The sequence below is a fragment of the Canis lupus genome, chromosome 1, assembly GCF_011100685.1.
Source record: "Canis lupus familiaris isolate Mischka breed German Shepherd chromosome 1, alternate assembly UU_Cfam_GSD_1.0, whole genome shotgun sequence".
Lineage (NCBI taxonomy): Eukaryota > Metazoa > Chordata > Mammalia > Carnivora > Canidae > Canis > Canis lupus.
Window position 1 is genome coordinate 55,127,849 of NC_049222.1, and position 20,060 is coordinate 55,147,908.

The following is a 20,060-nucleotide window of genomic DNA, read 5'->3' on the forward strand; positions in this document are numbered from 1 at the left end:
ATGCTGAGGCACTATGAAAGTATTTAAGCTGTAATTCATAAACTGTTCCCAAATCTGATTCAGTATTCTGGCTTCTTTGTCGGTTAGGGTTTATAAATGTTGGATTCTAGATTAAAGTCAAGTCCAAAAAAAAAAAAAAAAAAAAAAACCTAAAGTCCAATTTAAAAGCAAATATGAAAACACTACAAGGTTAAGTCTCTCCTTAAAGGCCATTTTAATAATGATAATAGTGTTTTAAACTTAAAGCAATTACTGTCACTTTCCTGTTTATGTCACTAGATTCTGAATTCAAAAAACAAAAACAAAACAAAACAAAAAAAAAACAAAAAAAAACAAAAAAAAATTTGCAGCCTCTGTGTATATTTTATAAAAGAAATTACACAGAAACAATGAAAAAAATGTTTACTTTTTTTTTTTTTTTACAAAATGAGTAATCTTTTTCATCAGTCCAGAGGAAATATACATCCACACCAAGCACTTTATATGTCGTTACTCAACCTCAAACTATTGACAGACCTCCCCTCCAAAATTTTATATTTTTTTTATGAGTGCTTCTTGGCCTACAATCTGCTGTGGGTATGCAAGCGAATAAACAGGTTTCTCTGAAAAAAGATGGAGAGGCAGCTGGAGAGAAGTATGGAGCTTGCTGGAGTGAAGCACACACAGGTCAGTCGCTTACTAGATCCCCCACTAGGTGGAGGTACCATGAGGCCAGCCAGGACTTCTAGGACTTGTGGTTTGGGGATCTACAGTGCTAAGGAAAGGGCTCAACACATAGCAGGTTTTTTTAAAAAAGCAATTGCAGAATGAATTTGTTGATAAGCTTTCAGCAAAATCCTCTATTGGGCGGGGGGCGGGGGGTCCCCTCCAGCTGTAGAATGGAAGACAGTAAAACATGCCTTCCTGAATTTTCACAAGAGACAGGTGAATGCATTTGTAGAGACCAGAGCATTGTATCCAAGCTGACCATTGTTATCAGTACTTCCATCCGGCACCCGGCATCCAGGTTATACGAACTGCTCATTGATTATTTGCTGATAGATCACATTCCTCTCTAGTCAGCTGACCTTCTGCATACCCGATGGTGTATTTATGGTCTTTTGACATTTTATTTTCACACTGAAGGAACCCCATTTCTAGTCCCTTCTCGGTTTCCCATCATGTTCTTTTCTGAGGCACTTCCCAAACCCGGTTCTCCCTGCAGAACCGTAACACCAAAGGTGAGTATATCATGCATATTGGATTCCTGACCCTCGACCCATTCCACCCGGGTAGATACTACTGCCGGTCTTCCTGAACAGCACCGGGAGTTTGCTCAGCCGTGTGCCTCCCCTTGGCAAGGACAACAAATGAAAGGAGACAAGGAGCTGTATGATAAACTTGGCATTTTAATGAATAAAAACTTACTGGGCATAAAGGTAAATACTGTTCTGAGTTTCTGTTCTTACCAACTTCAGCTTTTTAAAAAGTGCCTGAGATCCAGGAAAATGATTTATCTCACTGAACTCGTGTTTCATTTCTGTCAATGTGAGGTTTGAGGCAAGCCCTCCTCCCTTATTTGATTAACAATTGTATTGGTTTGAAAAATATGATTTACGCTCAGAAACCAGCTACAAAGATCCTATCTGGCTCCAACTCTTAGTGATAACCACAACAGAAACTTTTTATACAAGTAATTCCTGTTGCATTCATGTCTATTCCTGAGCTTTGCTTAAAGATCTGCTAATCCATGTCTGTATCGAGTATCATGGCAGCCGGGACAAAGAAAAGCAAGATGAAAAATGTGACATTGTTCCAATTGATCGGACTGCCTTAGAAACAAGTCAAAACCCAGATAGGTGCCAGCGGTGGTGGCAAAGCCCAGGGCAATGTCAAGGGGAAAAGCCAGGTTGAGCGGCCAGCCCCTCCCCCCAACATCACAATGTCTCTCTCTTTACTTAAACACGTTCCATCCTTTGGTCATCTATAGATTCAGCAATGTAATTGGGACACCAGGATGAAGAGGACAAGATCTCATTGTTGAAATAATAATAATAATAATAATAATAATAATAATAATAATAATACCACACCAGAGAACTGTCCAGAGATGACTTTGGAAACCCAAAGATGACAAGATGAGGGACAAGGGAAAGGACATAATTCTCAGGGTCCTCTGGGTTTCAGAGTGCATCTCTATGAAGTCCGGGGCTGCAGGGTTATTACGGCAGGCACCTGGCTGTGAGCACCGATTCAGATGGCCCGACTACACTGGGTTGTTACCTTCTAACGTGTGTGTGTGGGTGTGTGTTTTAGTCAATGCTCCACGGATTTCAAATACACCAGCATCTGCACGATCCGGCCGCGCGCCACCGTAAGATAAGCCCAATCCCCTCCCAACCCACGGCCCGGCGGAGCCCGCGGAGGTCCTGTCCTGGGCACTTCGGAGCTGCCCCACGGGGCGGCGGTCGGGCTGCGCGGACCCAGACGCCCTCCCTCCCCCGAGCACCTATGTGGGCACGGTGACCGCTCCGCATCCTGCGCCGACCCAGGAACAAATTAGTTAGAAATTCCATAGGGGCAGAGTTTGGTCCCCGACGAGAACCGGAGGACGGGTCCAGTTAGTGCTAAGTCCCAGCAATAGCGTTCTGTTTTAGAAGAACCGGACCGGCTCTGCGAGAACTTTAACTCCCTGACCTGGGTCTCTGGGTACCGTGCGTGTGACAATAGGAAGGGCTCGGGAGGCGCTGAGACCCACAGCATCCTCCGGGCGCGGCGGGCACCCGGGGACCCGCGCGCACAGAGGCGACGGCATTTACCTCGAGTCGACTTAGACTGGAGCTCTTGGAGCGCGACTTCTTGCGCAGGTACACGGAGAAGAACCTGCGCACGGTGAACTTCCTCATGCTCAGGTCCATCGCCCCGCGCCCAGCCGGGAGGAGCCGCAGGCCCGGAGGACGCGCATTCCCGGCGCATCCCAGGCGCGCGGGGTCAGGTCTGCGGGCGGGTGCGCGCCGCCGGGGAGCCTTGCGCGGCGGCCATCGGCGCGGGGCGCGGGCTGCGGGCACAAAGGGCAGGCCAAGCCGGCCGCCGCGGCCCGGGCTCCGGCGCTCCCTCCTCCCTCCTCCTCCTCCCCCTCCTCCTCCTCCCGCAGCCCGGAGGACCAGCCCCAGACGGCCCCGCCCCCCGCCACTACCGCCAATCAGTGCCCGCCGCCCAGATGCTCCCTCCTCCTCTCCCTCCTCCTTCTCCCTCCCCTCCTCGCCCTCCTCCTTCTCCTCCTCCTTCTCCTTCTCTTGCTGCTGCTGCGGCCGCTGCCGGGCGGCGAGGACCAGCCCCGGGCAGCCCCGCCCCGCCTCCAGCCAGTAGCACCAATCAGTGCCCGCCGCCCCAGATGCTCCCTCCTCCTCCTCCTCCTCCTTCTCCTCCTCCTCCTCCTCTCCCCCCACTCCTCCTTCTACTCCTGCTGCTGCTGCTGCTGCGGCCGCCGCCCCGCTAGGACCGGCCCCAGGCAGCCCCGCCCCGCCCCGCCCCGCCCACAGCCGCGGCCGCCAATCAGAAGCTCCCTCCTCCTCCTCCCCCTCCTCCTCCTCCTCCTCCTGCTGATGCCGATGCTGCTGCTGCTGCTGCTGCTGCGGCCGCCCCGCGAGGACCCGCTCGGCCCGCTCAGCCCCGCCCCGCCCCTCCCTGTCCCACCTACAGCCACTGCCGCCAATCAGAGGCTCCCCCCCCTCCTCCTCCTCCTCCTCCTGCTGGTGCTGCTGCTGCACCTCCCCGCGAGGACCAGACCCGCCCCGCCCCGCCCCGCCCTCGCGACCAATCAGCAGCCCCACAACCCAGATGCTCCCTCCTTCTCCTCCTCCTCCTCCCTCTCCTCCTCCCGCCCAGAGAGGACCCCGCCCCGCCCCTGGCCGGGCCCCCGCCCCTACCACCAGTCCCGCCACCGTCCCACCGCCCCAGGCGGTCCTCCCTCCCCGCCCCCATGCCGCCGACTCCCAGCGCGCTCCCCGCCCCCCGCCCACACCCCCAGGGGGCGCCCGGGGCGGCGCAGGCCTGAGGAGCCCCGCGGAGGCCGGGAGCACCGCGCACGGCTGCTCGGCCCCGGCGTCTCCCCGCGGGCGGTGCGGGGCCCCGCGGCTCGGGCGCCTGCCCCCGGTTCCGCTCCGCTGCCCCGCTGCCCCGCTGCTGTGGTCTAGCTCGGGGGTATCGTTCTGGTTTCTTTCCTGAAAGCGGCCACATGCACACGTTGGCACAATGGTCTTCCGTGCCCAACAAAACTTTTGTTCATTAGCGAACATTTTGGGAAAAATGAAACAAAACCCGGGGCACTCCGTGAGCCGCGGCAGTGCGCGCCGCACCTCTCCCGGCCCCGCCGCGTCCCCGCGTCCCCGCGTCCCCGCGTCCCCGCGCCCTGACCTGCGGGTCCCTCCCTCACTCCCCCGGGATGAACGGGTCCCCACGCGGTCTGGGGAAACCTCCCTGGGCAGCGCTTGGAAAACAAAGACACATCCGTTCTCCATGACCTCCGACTCCATATATAGAAAATTATCCAAACGGATGACTTTAGGAGGCCCGGCAGACCGGGTCCTGAGGCAGCGCTCCCCGAGGCCAGCTGCTGGCTGTGGGTGCAGGGGATTGGCCTTAAAGGGGAACACACTTTTTTTTTTCTCTAGAAATGCTCCCCAGAGGGCTATACACAGTTCCAGATCTTTGAGCTCAGAGCTCCCTGCAGCCCTTTCTGTTTTACTCTTGTGCGAGGAGCGCGTGTTGAGTCAATGCTTAAATTAGGGTCAAATAATGTCAGTAGCATCCTGCCACCACCCCCTGAAAAGTTCAGAAGCATTCATGCATATGGTACTGTGTGACAAATACTGCTCTTTCACCAGGTAGATGGTGGAAAAGCCCCAAGTGTCCTGTCATCCCCTTAGCTAAGCCGATGGGCATGAATACCTGCAAAGGGCAATCTTTGCTAAAGTGAGGAGGGAAGGTGGATGCCCCAAATAAGAACTGGTAATTTTTGGCATCTGGGTCAGGAGGTGAGGTCACATAAGCTCTCTGGGGTTGACTGGATGCCACAGGCTCCGTAGTGATGAGCACCCGAGTTTAGAGCCAGTGCTGGTGCTGCCACTCCCTTGCTTGGCAAGTGTGAGCACACTCACCTCGCGTGTTCTGTGTTCCGACTGTGCACCTCGAAGATGAAAATGTGCACGTCAAAACTGGTTCCTGCTTCCCTCAAGAGTTCTGCTGGAGGGTGACTATCCCTACTGTGCAAAACAGCTTCTTACCCCCTAATCTTCCCCTTCTCCCTGGCCACCGCTTGAGGCATGTTGGCCCTGAACAAATGCAGATAGGCCAGGGCTATGCCACGTAGCGGCTCTAGCGGAAAGCGGCTGATGGATCACGGACCTGGGGCTGCTCACCAGGCCCTGGGATGAGGAAGGGGCCGGTTCTAACAAGCTTCACTGTGGGGAGCTGTATAACAGATCAGAGACAGGAGGACAGTATGACAACTGTGCCAGCTCAGGGGCATCCTCCTAAGGACAAAGCCTCGGGCAGGCCTAAATCAACGCTTGTGATTTGCCACAAGAGCATTTTGACCTGGTGTAAGAGAATTGGAAAGGAAATGTCTTATGGGGCGCTCATGATCTCCCCACATTTGAGTGCAGCCAAACTGTTCTTCTATTGAACTTGGATGTCTCAAAAGAGGGGAAAAAAAAGCTTTCATATTTTCAATTACAGAAGTAATTTCATTGCTAGAACATTTCTGTTTGCCTTTATCTTTAACCTGGTAAAGTAAGTATATCAAAATCTCTAAAAATCATTTACTACCACTTCATGTGCTCATATGATGCATACCTCCAGACCACCACATCTGTAGTAGGTAGGTATCAGGGCCCTTTTTAACCTGGGCCTAAATGATCCTCCCCAAATACTGGGGGCAAAGGGTGAGCTTAATTAAGGTTAGTGCCCTAATGGTAGGGAGGAGGAAGCTTGGAGAGAAGACAAAGCTCTTCTGGGGACTTTAAGTTCCCCCTGCCTTAAACACAGGAAGCCTGACATTTCATTCTTTGCTACTGCTGCCTGTAAGAGAGCACTGGACTGGCTGTGTGCATTCACCCCGGTTCCACGGGTGATCACGAATCTGGGTGCCTGGGGCTGTTTTCAGCCCTAGGGATACAGAAATGACTGCAGCATGGCTCCTGACCCACAGAAGTTCCCAGTCCCATGAAGAGAGAATAAGCAGATAAACAAACATGATGCAGTTTTTATGCAGCATGAAAGCAACATGTAAGGAAATACAACGCAGATGGAGATAAATGAGAAGTCAGTCCTAGCTGGAGAAGCCAAGGAGGAGGTGGCATTTGGGGTGAGCCCTAGGGATAAGGAGACATTTCCTGGGCAAACAGAGGAGGTGGGGTCCTAGCTTGTAGAAGAGCAGGGTTATTGAGAATTTAGAACAAACGGGGTTTCATGATTGATTAATGAAAATTAAAGCTCTACTGAGTCCCCGAGACACCTTAGGTATACAATTTCAGAATTTCAGAAATAATAACTAAGGTCTGGTCCACCCTGGAATTCCCTTGTCTTTGAGAACAAAACATGCCCTGGATAGGAAGGAGAGGAAGGCTTTGGGCGGAAGATAACTTTGGCAAAATCTGTACCGTCACAGCCTCCTTTCCCTCCACCCAAAGGACCAGGGAGGCAGGAGGCCACCTCCTTTGCTTCGAGCTGCACCTTGACAGCTGTGATTTGCTGGGGATGCAGCAGATCAGAGCTGAGTCCCAGAGACCAGGGATGGTTTCTGTTCTGGGAGGCATGGCACGAGCTGCTGAGTGGACCTGTATTCACAGGGCCTGTGGGCAGAAGGATGCAGGGAGGGTTCCAACAGATCAGGTGCCACCACGTGGGAAAGGGCAAGTTTGGGGGTCTCTGAGCCACTGCGTGGAGCAGAAGCGAGCAGCACCAGGCCCAGGGCTGGCACCAAGAATTCTAAGTGACTTCCAAATCCAGAGGCCTGTGTCCTGGAAGGGCATGCCGACCAGGTGGGGGGGGGGGGCGCTCAAGCTGCAGTAACCCCAGAAGATAAGACAGCTGTTCATGAGAGAGAGGGTCAGAGTGAGGCCACCTGTGTGCAGACCATTTTTCACTAATTGTGTTCTTTCCCTGTATCCCTTCCCCTCCTGCCCTGACTTGGGCAGGGACACAGCAGGCTCCTTGCTGAGGCGGCCTCAAGCCAGGCCAACATGCTGTGAGTTTGGCCAGTCCTTAGGACTGGAAATACTGACTTCTTAGCCAAGTATTTAAAACTTTAATCAAACATGGTAGTCTTTTACTCGGGACTGGGAAGAAAAAGCTGTACGAAGTGATGGGGTCCCTGTCATTCACTCTGACAAGTCCTGAAAGGTGTGTTTTGATGCTATCACAAGCCACGTTTGTTCAACAAACCAGTTACAAGTCAAAAATGACATCCAGGTTTGCTACACTGAGGTTCCATTTATAGCAGCAAGGGCCTCAGAGGACAGAAGCCACCCGCCCAGTGTGGGGATCTTGCAGAGCTGCATCCTCAGCGTGAGGTGGATGGAAATAACCCCCCTTGCAGACAAGGGCTCATGATTGAGCAGTGACACTCCGCGGAGAAGACCAGGTGAGCGGGCATTGGCGCCCACACAGCCCTCCTCACCCAGGCCTGTGCCTTCATGCACCTGTCCCCCACCCCTGTCCCATCTGAAAACAGCAGCAAAACCTCAAGTGGTCTTGATTACTTCTCACCCGGGTGCCTAGCAGAAGCACGCAAACCTGCTCTCTAGAGAAAGCCACGTGAAACCCAGGCTTTGGAGAATTCCCTCTGATGCAGTTCCAGGGACCGAGAGCTCACAGTCACTGCACCCACGACTCGGGATGGCAGGTGCCCGCAAAGCTGGCAGGACAGCAGCCAGCAGAATTAGACACAACCTCTGCCTACAGGGTTTATCAGATATCGAATGTAAAATGATAGAAAAATGAACAAGAAACTCCTGGAAATGTACCCGTGTGGTACCAGGCACATGTGCTGGTGTCAAGTTGTGGGGAGGTGGGGGGGGGGTGGAGCCGGCCCCGTGGGATAGTACCAGCGTCTGCTCCGAGGGAATGCACGTCGGATGTGAAATATCCAAATCATGTTTCTACCCACTGTCCTGATTGTGACTTGACCCTTCCTGAAACTCTGAGCCTCTGGAACAGGGTTCTCAACTGGGGCTATGTCCCCCAGGGGGACATTTGACAGTGTTGAGAGACCTGTGTGGTTGTCACTGCTGGGGGTGACAGGAGGGATGCTGCAGAGGCAGAGGCCACAGAGCACAGGATGGCCCCTCTGCGGGGGATCAGGCGAGTCTGAGAATGGAGGTATGCAGAAGAGGCCGGCCAGGGGCAGGAACCTGTGCTGCTATTCTCACCAGGTTGTCACCTACAAACGTGGCAGTTCTGAGCAAGTAAAGCAAAATGAGGAAGTGCTCTGAAAATTGTAAACTGCTCACCAAAGTTGTCATTTGTTAAAATCCTTGAGTTTCACACAGAAAGCTAGTGACATGCCTGGGAAAGGAAAAGACCCCCAATTCTAGCATTTTTATCTGAAAACTCCCTGTTAAACTCTATGGAATTCTGTGGGCACAACTGTTTACCCCTTTGCCCAAACCAAGAGGCAGGAATTACATTCACTTCTGGTGTTTCTTTATTCTCAAAATCCAAGGACATAGAGACTTGTTGTTGAGACTTTCTCAGTATTTTTCACGTCTCTCATCTTTCCAGCCCTGCTCTCAGCATCACAGTTTGGGTCCCCATCAGTTCCTGCCAGAAGACGGTAATTACTGGCCAGACGCCATCCCTCACAACCCATCTGCCGTCCTGCTACTACAATGATCTTTCTAGAGGCAAACTGGGTCAAGTTACCCCCACGCACCACAGGTCCCCAGGTCTTCCAGGAGAAGCGCAAACTCCAGAGCAGAGAAGCTGTGCAGTTCTTGGTCACCGCTCCCTGTCCTCACCACCTGCCTCTCCTTCCCGCCCCAGAACACAGCTGGGCTACGCTGACATGCTGCGTGAATGAAGGTGGGCTTCCGTGTGCACCACACTGTGCATGCTGTGGCCACTGCTCGGGCTGCCCTTCCTGCCCACCTGCCTCCACTCACTGGCCACGCTCCCCTACTTCACAGTACGGGGCAGTGCTGCTCCCGAGAAGCCAACTCCAACCCCTTCACGCTGCAGGCCGTGTGAGGGAGTCTTCCCTCAGCTCCTCGTGTTACTTAGAGCATCAGATGATGACTCTTGGCTCCTCTACCTCTCCCAACTTGGAAACACTCAGGACCGCCACCTCGGCAGCCCTTCACACGTTTATTTAAAGGGGTTTTATTGTGACTACTTTCAGACATCTGCTGGTTCTCAAGAGCGGGGTCTTTTTTCACCATTTCATCTGTATAACACACTTATGAAATCTGCAAAGTAGACACAAGAACTCCATCTTCTGGCTCGGGATGCTGAACCTACTGCGTGAACTTACATGAGGTGAAAGGGTCCAAACAGGACCTGCCCTTCAGTGACTACACAACAATGTGTCAGGTATTTTACTAGGTGTGTATCAAGAGAAATCAAAGAAGAGAGTGGCAACCAAGAGGGTGATCGTCTAGGATCCTCATTCCCATAGACAGCTACACTTGGTCAGGAAATGCCACAAGGCCAACATCCCGTGGACAGAGCATCTCACAGACAGAAGTCCAGCAGCAGCCTCCACAGGCCTCCTTGCAGCTGTGGGGACAGATGCTGGGAGTGCCTTTGGTGCAGAATGGTTGGCCAAGTTTTCTTATTAAAGGCCAGTTTCCTCATGAGACCACACATTTACTTGAGCTTCCAAAGGGAAGCTTGTTAGGTGAGGTAGCATTGAGAAGGAAGGGACCCTAGTGTGTGGCCAAGAGAAGAACTCTGAAAATGTGTTATGTAGATGCTACCCTATGCTTGGTCTTTTCTAGTCATTGTTAAGGGAGGGGCAAAAGGACCATTCTTTTTTGGGAGGTGACAGCCTCTGTAGATCCTCTGGGTTTGACCTCACTAGTGTTTACACGTTGTTTGTTATGGGTTTCTTTCTCAAAAGATAGGTTGAAGTGCTGGCCCTGACCCCTAGAATGTGACCTTATTTGAAAACAGGGTTGTTGCAGATGTCATGAGTTAAATGATGGCCTGCTGGAGTAGGTGGGCCCTAATCCAACGTGACTGGTGTCCTATAGAAAGGCCATGTGACAACAGAGACAGAAACAGGACTGGAGCAGCCATCAGCCCAGGAGCGTCATGGTGGCCACCAGCAGGGAGAAGAGGTGAGGAAGAAGTCCGCTACATCTGCCAGCGGGGCACGGCCCTTGGCACCTTGATCTCACACTTCTGGCTTCTGGAAATGTGAGACAACAAATGCATGCAGTGTCCAGCCACCTGGTCTGCTGTGCTTTGTTCTGCCTCCCAAGAAGACTAACCCCTAACCCACACCTCTCAGTCCATGGATGTGACAGGAGCCTCTGTGATGAAGACACCGGGAAACAGGCTTCCTAGAGAACGGAGCATCTGGTCTGACAGTATGTGACAAGACCTGACTGTGAACAGAGAAATGAGGGCTTTTTCTTGTCAGCCCAGGCCTCTACATAAATTACAGGGGAACGTTAAGAGGAAGGGAGTTATCAGGAAAGAGGAAACAGGTGAAAACTATAGCAGGAAGGGTTTCTGTAACTTAAAAAGGAAAAAAAATCCTCAAAATAGAAATGTCCCTCAAGACCTGGACTGGGTACAAAGGAGAATGTAAAATCTCTGCCAGAAGTTTTTCTGAGCAAAAAAATGTTCATCTTTTAAACGATATTTCATAGACATCTAGAGCATTCCAAACACCAAATACCGATATTAGAGATGGGAACTAGCTGGACACATAAAAGAAATTCTCAGAGACACTAAAAGCAACAGGGTATAAGCCCCTTGGAATATGGTGCTGTGGTAGGTCTTCCTCATCAGAGAACCACAGGAGGAGCCAAGGGGGTGGCGGGTAGGTGGGGTGGCAGGGTAGGGAATGGCTCCATTCTTGGTAATATGACGGATGACATAGGCAGGGGGAACCTTCTTGAGACACATAAAAGTGCTGGATAAAACAAGAAGAAAATCCTCTTTTTTTAAAACTATGACTGATCCAACAGTAAGCAGGAGAACACAAATGTAGGCAAAATCTGAGGTTAACAAGATAATCCTGAAGAGGAAGCAATGTTTGTTCTGGTCTGATGTCAATCCCTATAATCCAGACCTGAGTTTCAGCAGGGTCTGGAGAATGGGATCTGGAGAGAACCTGGGACAGTGCAGGGTGGAAAGTTGGGTCAGAGCCACTCTGCAGGGAAAATAGTGGTCCCCACAGAGCGGATTGTAGGGGGAATGCTGGGAGACCCTCACTCTGGGAGGAGCCTGGCTTATTCAGGTGTGAGCTCTGGAAATGACAAAGGACAGAGTTCCTCCTGTCAGCCTCCTGCAGCTCATAGGCCAGTACCAAGCCAAAATGAATACTCCCAGCCTGAAAAACCCCAAGCCAAACATTTACTTTTTAATGGTCTCAGATTGTAGCATCCTGAGGACCAGGCAGAGACAAATACAAGTACTCTGAAGGAACTACTTTAAATATATCTCAAAGCTTAAACAGAGAACATTCTAAGGAACTTGACTCGTAATCACAAACTGCTACATACACGAGGAAATAACTACCATGAGCAAGAGTCAGCAGGGATCACCAGTAGCAGAATCATACTTGCAAATATGGAGAGGTTGAAATTTTTGTATAAATAATATGAAATATGTTTAAAATACAAAAGGATGGAAAGTGTTACAAGGCAACTAGAGGTTATAAAAGATCAAACAGATTTGTGAAGATAAGTAGAACATTAAAAATTAAACTGCAATTATTTAAATTAAAAACTCAGTAGATAAATAACAGTTTGGACAAAGTCCAAGAAATAGTTAATAAAGGAGAAGTTAGATCTGATGATAATTGACAGAGTGCAACTAAGAAAGTAAAAAAGACAAGAAATATGAAAGCCAGTATAAGACACATGGAAGACTAGGGTGGGGGTGGGGGCAGAGAAAAATCCAGTATGCCTCTGAGAGAGGGAAAGACAAGTAAATACAGGGCTGAGAATTTTTCAGAGTTGATAAAATATACCAATCCTCAAATTTATGAAGCACCCCCTACAGTCCCAAGGAGGATTAAATAGAAATCCATACCTAAATTCATATTAAACCTGCAGGCCCAGCTTCTTCAAAGCAACGAGAAGAAAAGACAGGTTTTCTACAAATGAATGTTAATTAGAGTTCAACTGACATCTCAATGGCACTGCTGGAAGCCACAGAAGAGTAAACAGTGCTAAGGGAAAACAATTGTAACTTCAGAGTCTACCTCTTTCAAGAATAAGGGCAAAATGAAGACACTTCCCGATAAACAACCCAAGAAATTTGACTGACAATGACACTTACAGGGAAAGCTAAACACTTATGAACTGCATTAAATAAAAAAAAAAAAAAATCAAAGTATTGCACAATCTGTGGACTTGCATCAAGTTAGAAATGAAATCTTGATTTAAAAAGTAGCATATCCGGCAGGATGGTAATTAGAGTGAACATCTAATGTCTTGTTGAGAATGCAGCCACCATGGGCCCCAGGTGTCTCTGCATTTTTTATTCATTCTTGCTGAGTATGTGAAAATATAAGGCACTGCCCACTGCTTGGCCGGCCATTTCTCAGGATTGTTTTGGCAGCAAGCATCCTTGTCGGATGAAGTAATGTTTCTCTCCAAGACAAAGAGCAGGCTTGCTACTACTTGTTATAAAATACCAGGTCCCCCAAGCTCAGTGTTTCTCAACAGGGATGCAGTTTCACCGTGAGCATGGTATCTATCTGCCAATGTCCCCTTGGAACTTAGGGGCAAAGGAAACCAATGCCAATGCGGTATTCATGTCACTTTCTATTCCTTGCATAGTAAAGTCCCTTCTTTCTAATCACTGAAGCTTATGTGTTCTTCCACAAAACACTAATAGGCTAATTAGGTTTGTAAGTAAAGCAAAAGCAAACTAAACCATACACCATATAAACATTTATATATGTTTATATATAAACATATATAGAAAAATTATAATCAATGTTAATGGGCTAAACTCTCCCATTAAAATACAAAGAGGGTGCTAAACTGGTTTAAAATAAATTTAGCTGAGGCGCCTTAGTGGCTCAGTCAGTTGAGCATCCAACTCTTGGTTTTGGTTCAGGTCATGATCTCAGGGTTATGAGATCCCCACCTCCTTACTATAAGCTCTGTGCTTGGTGGGGAGTCTGCTTGAGATTATCTCCTTCTCTCTCTGCCACTCCCCCCACACGCATCCTCTCTCTCTAAAAATAAATAAATCTTTAAAAAACAAATAAAAATAAAATGAAATAAGTTTAGTTATAGAGATATATTTAAAACAAGAGACACAAAAAGTTATAAATCAAAGAATGACAAAAGATATATCACACAAATACTACTGAAAAGGGTGCTGATAAAGCAACATTAATGACACACAAATTACACAAACATTTGAAGACATAATATCACTATACGTTGAAAAGTTTCAATTTACCAGGAAGATTCAATAACTCTAAACTTGTATGCACCGAATAATATACTTTCAAAATATACTAATCAAAAATTGATAGAAACAAGAGGAGAAATTGACAAATCCATTATTATGTGAGGGAGTTCTTAACATCTCTCTCAATAAATGATAAATCAAGCAGAAAAACAAAATTAAGTATTTAAATAAAACATTTGGGGAAAGTTGACATAAGGAACATATATAGTACTCAACATTCAACCACATTAGATTATGCATTCTCTCCAAATGCACCTGAAATATGCACAGAAATTGACCATATGGTACTCTCGGCCACAAAGCACACAGATCAGTAAATTACCTAAACAATAGTTTCACAATTGTTACCACATAGATTGACTTTTCTTACTACACCATACAGATCACTTTTACTTTATCACTTAACAATCCTATATGATTGGAAATTTTACAAATACAATCTCAATAGCTTATATAATTTGTATAATATTATACCATATTAATCAAATTATAGTAATGTGTATGTGTTATTATACAAATTATGGTAAAGATTGGAGATTATTTGGATTTGAGAGATTTAAAGAAATGCTGATTTTCAGTCTCTGTGGGATGCTATTAAGCTAAAGTTTAGAGAGATGTTTATAGCATCATATGCTTCTGATAGAAAGAAGTCTATAAATTAATGAATTAAGTAAATAATTTAAAGAATTATGGGGGGGAAATCCCCAGGAGAATAAACCCAAGGAAAGTAGAATCAATGAGAGAAAAAAAAAAAAAAAACAAGATACAATAAAGAAGACAAATAAATTCAAAATTGTACTTTTAAAAACTTAATAAACTGAAACATTTTGATAAGAATTATCAGTTGAAAAGGAGATGCAACCAATAAATACTTAGGAATGGAAAGAGGCACAGCTACAGGGACAGCAGAGATGAACGGGATCATCACAGTTGGTAATAAACAAATTTAGGGCAATAAATTTGAAGGCCTGGGTGAGATGAACAAATGCTAGGAAAACATAAGAAAAGTGACTTAAGGAAAAGTAAAAATCTTACAGGTTTTAGAATTAGTTAATAGGCAGCAGTTAATAATCTTTCCACAAAGAAAATATGAATCCCAGGGAATTATTTTATAGGCGAGTTCCACCACCTCTTCATCTGTTCATCTATCTGTAAATATAATTACAACCTTGGGAACTCTTTTCCAGAAACCACAGAATGAGAGAATGCTCTTCAGAGAGGGCCAGTACAAAGCAGATGGCAACAACTTGCTGGTGAAGCTCATTTGTGAAAAAACGTATATTCTAAAGCAAAATATTAGCAACTTAAAGCTAACAACATATAAGAAGCACAATTTATCACAATGAATAAAATTTGGAAAGAAAAACTATTTGTAGATTATGTTTGGTTATATGAAAAAAGTCTACAAAATCTTGGGCAAATTATTCAAATTAAGGGAATTCAGTAAAGTTGCCATCCATAAGACTAATGAGCAAAACTTACTGTATTTTTATCCACCAGGAAGTTAGAAAATGCAGTTTTATTTATTTATTTATTTATTTATTTATTTATTTATTTATGATCTTATTTATTTGACAGAGAGTGAGAGAGAGAGTGGGAGAGAGAATCTGAAGCACACTCCACACTGAGTGCAGAGCCTGATGCAGGGACTTGATCCCACTACTATGAGACCATGACCTGAGCTGAAACCAAGAGTTGGATGCTTAACCAACAGAGCCACCCAAGTGCCCTGAAAATGCAGTTTTAGAATGATACTATTTAAAATATAACTAGAATAATTTTTTTAAGATTTTTATTTATTTATTCATGACAGAGAGAGAGAGAGAGAGAGGCAGAGACACAGGCAGAGAGAGAAGCAGGCTCCACGCAGGGAACTCGACATGGGACTCGATCCTGGGACTCCAGGATGATGCCCTGGGCCGAAGGCAGGTGCCAAACCACTGAGCCACCCAGGGAATCCCTGTAATTTTTGAATTATCATCAAATATTTAATTATAAAAGTATTATAATAACTGAATAATATTTATTTATTTATTTTTTATTTTTTTATGATAGTCACAGAGAGAGAGAGAGAGAGAGAGAGAGAGAGAGGCAGAGACACAGGCAGAGGGAGAAGCAGGCTCCATGCACCAGGAGCCCAATGTGGGATTCGATCCCGGGTCTCCAGGATCGTGCCCTGGGCCAAAGGCAGGCGCCAAACCGCTGCGCCACCCAGGGATCCCTAACTGAATAATATTAAAGGACACTTAGAGAAAATGGAAATACAACCAATGTTGAAGAAAAAACCCTCACAAAGATAAAGGAATCCTCGAAATTCTGAGAAAGTAAATCCTCCTCAAGGTGATTAATAATTTAACTTGATTCCAAAGAGAACCCTGGGATTATTTGGTGCAATTTGACAAACTACTCATTTTATGGGAGAACAAAAGGTCAAGAATAACCAGCTCAGCCTTGAACAGTAACAAGTGGAGAGGTGCTTTCCTGATTAGAGGTCAAGGTTGAGCACAAGGCCTTCATCGGTGATTAATTATCACCGGAGGAATGGACAGTGTGGCCTCAGTGCAGTAGGAAATGGACCAGAACACGTGCTCCCAAGTACAGGAGCTGATGGTGGCAGAGGCTTCATGAAACACTCATGATGTTCTGACACAAATCTTGGACCTATTTCCAGATCAGTGTTTAGGCTACCTTTCTTGCCTGCAAACCTAAGCAAGGCTGCTGGTCTCCACCCAGCTCTTTACATGTCTCAGGCCACCTTCATCTGGTTACTCCATCTGGAGCACACCACACGCCCCACTCTCCTTCACCGAGATTAGAATCATCCTCCAATACCAGTTCTCCAGGGATGCTTTCCATGAACCCCCAGATCAGTCTGCCCCCAGGCAGATGCTCTGAAGGTAAGAGTGATTACTCAGATTGGAATACTTGGGTCTATGTGTAATCATTTGATTAGTGCTTTTATTCTATGGGACTGTAGACTCTGCGAGGGCAGAGGTGCGTCTATTTTGCAAGCCCCATATGATGCCTGGTATATGCAAGACAAGTATTTGGTGAACAGATAGATAGACAAGTGGTAGTTGGGTAGTGGATTGGCGGCCAGACAGCATCATTGCTTTTTGACACAATGTGTTTTGTGATTCAGGACAGAGGGCAGATGAAGATTGATTTATAAAGGCCAGTCCCCTCCCCGTCCCTCCCTCTTCCTCTCTTTCAGCCAGTAACTGGACATCACCTTGGCCAAGTAAGGGGCCAAGTCAGTAACCAGAAATCATATTTTTAGGAATGGAAGGTCATATGCCATACACTATTTTAAAAAAAGAACTCTTTATAGGGAACAGATGTGAGATTACAATGGTACATCCTGAAGCCCGGTGCTGTGACAGCCACCCTGGTGGGCCAACAAGTACCTCATTTTCTGTGCCCGCCCCCCGTCCCCCACCCACAACATCGCGGCTTCCGGTTATTCTTGTGCTTACACTTCCTGCCCAGGAAGCCTGGCTGGAGCATCTGGGGGACTCTCAGGAAGCCTGAGACTCCAGCGAACCCCCCACACCATGTGCAGAGAGCGACTGCTTCAGCGAGATCCCAGTCTTCTCACAGAGGATTAGGCTTAGGTTGCGAACATGGAAGTACATTGCAAACACATTTTCGCTGGGAAATATTTTAAGCAACGGACTAAAAATATAAAAAGCCCAAAGGAAGTTATGGTCTGGGAATTTGCCACTTTTACATAGTTATCAAGATGACTGGTGTTGTGGTCTGTGTCCCCCCCAAAATATATATTGAAGTCCAGACACCCCAACCTCTGGATGTGACCTTATTTTGAAATAGCCTTTGCCAATGCAATCAAATTAAGATGGGGTTATAATTGGGTTTGGGTGGGCCCTAAATCCAATATGTCTGCTATCTTTATAAGAAGAGAAATACACACACACACAGAACACCTCGTGAAGCCAGAGACAGAGACTGGCGTGGTGCATCTACAGCAACACACCAGGGATCATTGGCAGCACCAGATGCTGGAGAGGCCTGGGACAGGTTCTGCTCTCATGATACCCTACCCTGCACACGCCTTGATTTTGGAGTTGGGGAGGGAGCAGGGCATCGTGAGAGCCAGAGGTGGGGGTGGGGCTCACAGGGATAACCTCCTTGTGTAAGAAGCCCTTGTAGAAAGAGCAAGTGTCCCTGAGAGCAGCACCATGTCGCAGGAGATCTCACCTATGGGGAGGGCCTGGGTGGTGCCAGTGAGCCCAAGATGCACACACTGCGGGGCAGGGGCTCTCCCTCTGTGCCACACAACTCATCCAGAATAAAATCAGACCCCACCCCTGACTGGGTTTTCCTCCCAGCTGGCAGGGGTGTTGAGACTGATGCCTGCAATCTGCGAGCCATGGTGCTGCACTGGGGTCTGCTCTCAGCATGGGAAGTGTGCGGAGAGATATGGGTGAAGCCATGTGCCTCTGGATTATACCAGAATAGTCTTCCATGTGCAGTGAGGGCTCTGTAGATGTCTGAGCACGGATTGGCCTATGTTTCTACACATCTCAGATAGCGGCTCTGATGTGTACAACGCACTGTGGGATTATTCCTGCTGCCATTTGGATACATTTTCAAAATTCAAAGCTGGTCCAGCCCCTCTATGTCTACAGAGTCAACGACTGCCCATACTTTTTAGAATAAAGATCAGGTCCCTTGGATGACATCCATGGAGTCTCCAATGCCTCTTCAATACCTTTCTGGTCTACCCATGAACAGAAGCCCTTCAGTACAGCTGTCCTGCCTTACTCTATCCATATGCAGTGGGTTTGTTATTTTTTTAAAAATAGCACCTTGATTCAGCCAATTTCCTTCAAAGCTTCATTTAAGGGCCATCATCTCTGATAATTTTTTCTACCTGCACATGCACACTCTGAATACATATATAACTAAATACATATAAATACACATATGTGTGTACACAGATAACACACATATGCATGCACACACACACACCATCTCTGATTTTCATGCTCTTTCCCTGACAGCCTACAGCATAATGTACACACCTCCATCACATACGCCACAACTACCCTAACTGTCCACTTGCGTTCATGTTGTGACTGGACAAAGAGCCACTTGAAAGTAGAAGCTGTGTCTCATTTGACAAAACAGCAGCTGTGGGAGGGATGTTTAAGTAATGTGTCTTGTTAGAACGAATGAGCAAATTCATATATTCATGAACCATGGATTCCCATGCAGGAACTCACCACCTGAGTGTTTCTACCCATCAGCTTTCGCAGTTAACCTGGAAGTATTTCCAGCTCCAACAGCCCTGAATAGCTCGAATGTCATAATTCCAACTGTCTGCTGGGTGGCCATTATGACCGTAACTCCAGTCTTGATTCCCTCAAACACTTGCATCCCATTTGGAGGTCCTTACCTTGGTAATGGCATTGCACCCTCTGTTCCTGAGCACTTAGGCCTCAGACTTGGAGGCGGGTGCCTGCGCTGGAAACATCATTCCCCTTCCTTCTTTACCACCTCCTGGGCATTTCATCAACTGCCAGTTCCTGTAGGATTCACCTGGACCACACCTCCCAGCCCCCTTTCCCTGCACTACCTCTGCCACCAGGTCTCAGCTCTCCTGGTGAGCTCCTTCCTTCCACCTTCTTCCCATCCAGTCAGCACAGCACGGCAGACCAGTGCCCCTACCCCCTGTGCGCTCCCGTCTAACTCAGCTATACTCAAGCTGCCGTTTGCAACGTTCATTGTTTGGGGATGCATGCATGTGCACATGTGCACACACACACATACACACACAGAGGACTATTACTCAGCCATGAAAAAGAATGAGATTGTGCCATTTGCGACATGGATGGACTTAGAGGGTATTAGGCCAAGGAAATAAGGCAGAGAAAGACAAATGTCACGTGATCTCACTTATATATGGGATCTAAAAATCAAAACAAATGGGCAAATAAAAAGCAGAAAAGGTTGCCAGAGGGGTGGAGGATGGGCAACATGGGTGGAGTGGGGAGGGAGGCACAGAATCCAGTTGTGGCCTGAGTAGGTCATGGGGAGAGAAGGCACAGCCTGAGGAAGTTAGCCAATGATACTGCAGCAGTGTCATACGGCTATGTGGTGACAAGTGGCAGCGACCCTCATGGTGAGTGCACATAATGCACAGATTTGTTGGGTCACTATGTTGTGCACCTGTAACTCATGTAACGTCACGTGTCAACTATACTTCACTAAAACGAACATCACCCATCATTGGTCCCAGGTGCCCTCAAGCTTCAGCGCCCACCACCCCTGGCCTCTGCTCCACTGCCTACCCCAGGGGGACCAGGCAGATTTAGATGCCATGAGGAAGAGTCCCTCCACATTGTGTCACTTGTCTCCTGGGGAATTACAATCATGCACAACTTACTCACACC

General features: G+C 47.6%; 1 protein-coding gene across 4 annotated transcripts in view; it reads right to left on the reverse strand.

Moving 5' to 3' along the window:
• Nucleotides 1-20,060, reverse strand: part of RPS6KA2 (ribosomal protein S6 kinase A2) — a 345,143-nt gene that overhangs the window by 164,303 nt on the left and 160,780 nt on the right. Inside the window, exon 1 of one of the 4 annotated variants that reach the window (XM_038526527.1) lies at nt 2,799-3,021. The exons of the other annotated variants lie outside the window; for them this stretch is intronic. Coding sequence (XP_038382455.1) covers nt 2,799-2,897 — 99 coding nt within the window. The 5' untranslated portion in view covers nt 2,898-3,021. Of the gene's footprint in view, nt 1-2,798; nt 3,022-20,060 lie in introns of those variants that run through there. 4 annotated transcript variants of the gene reach the window in all.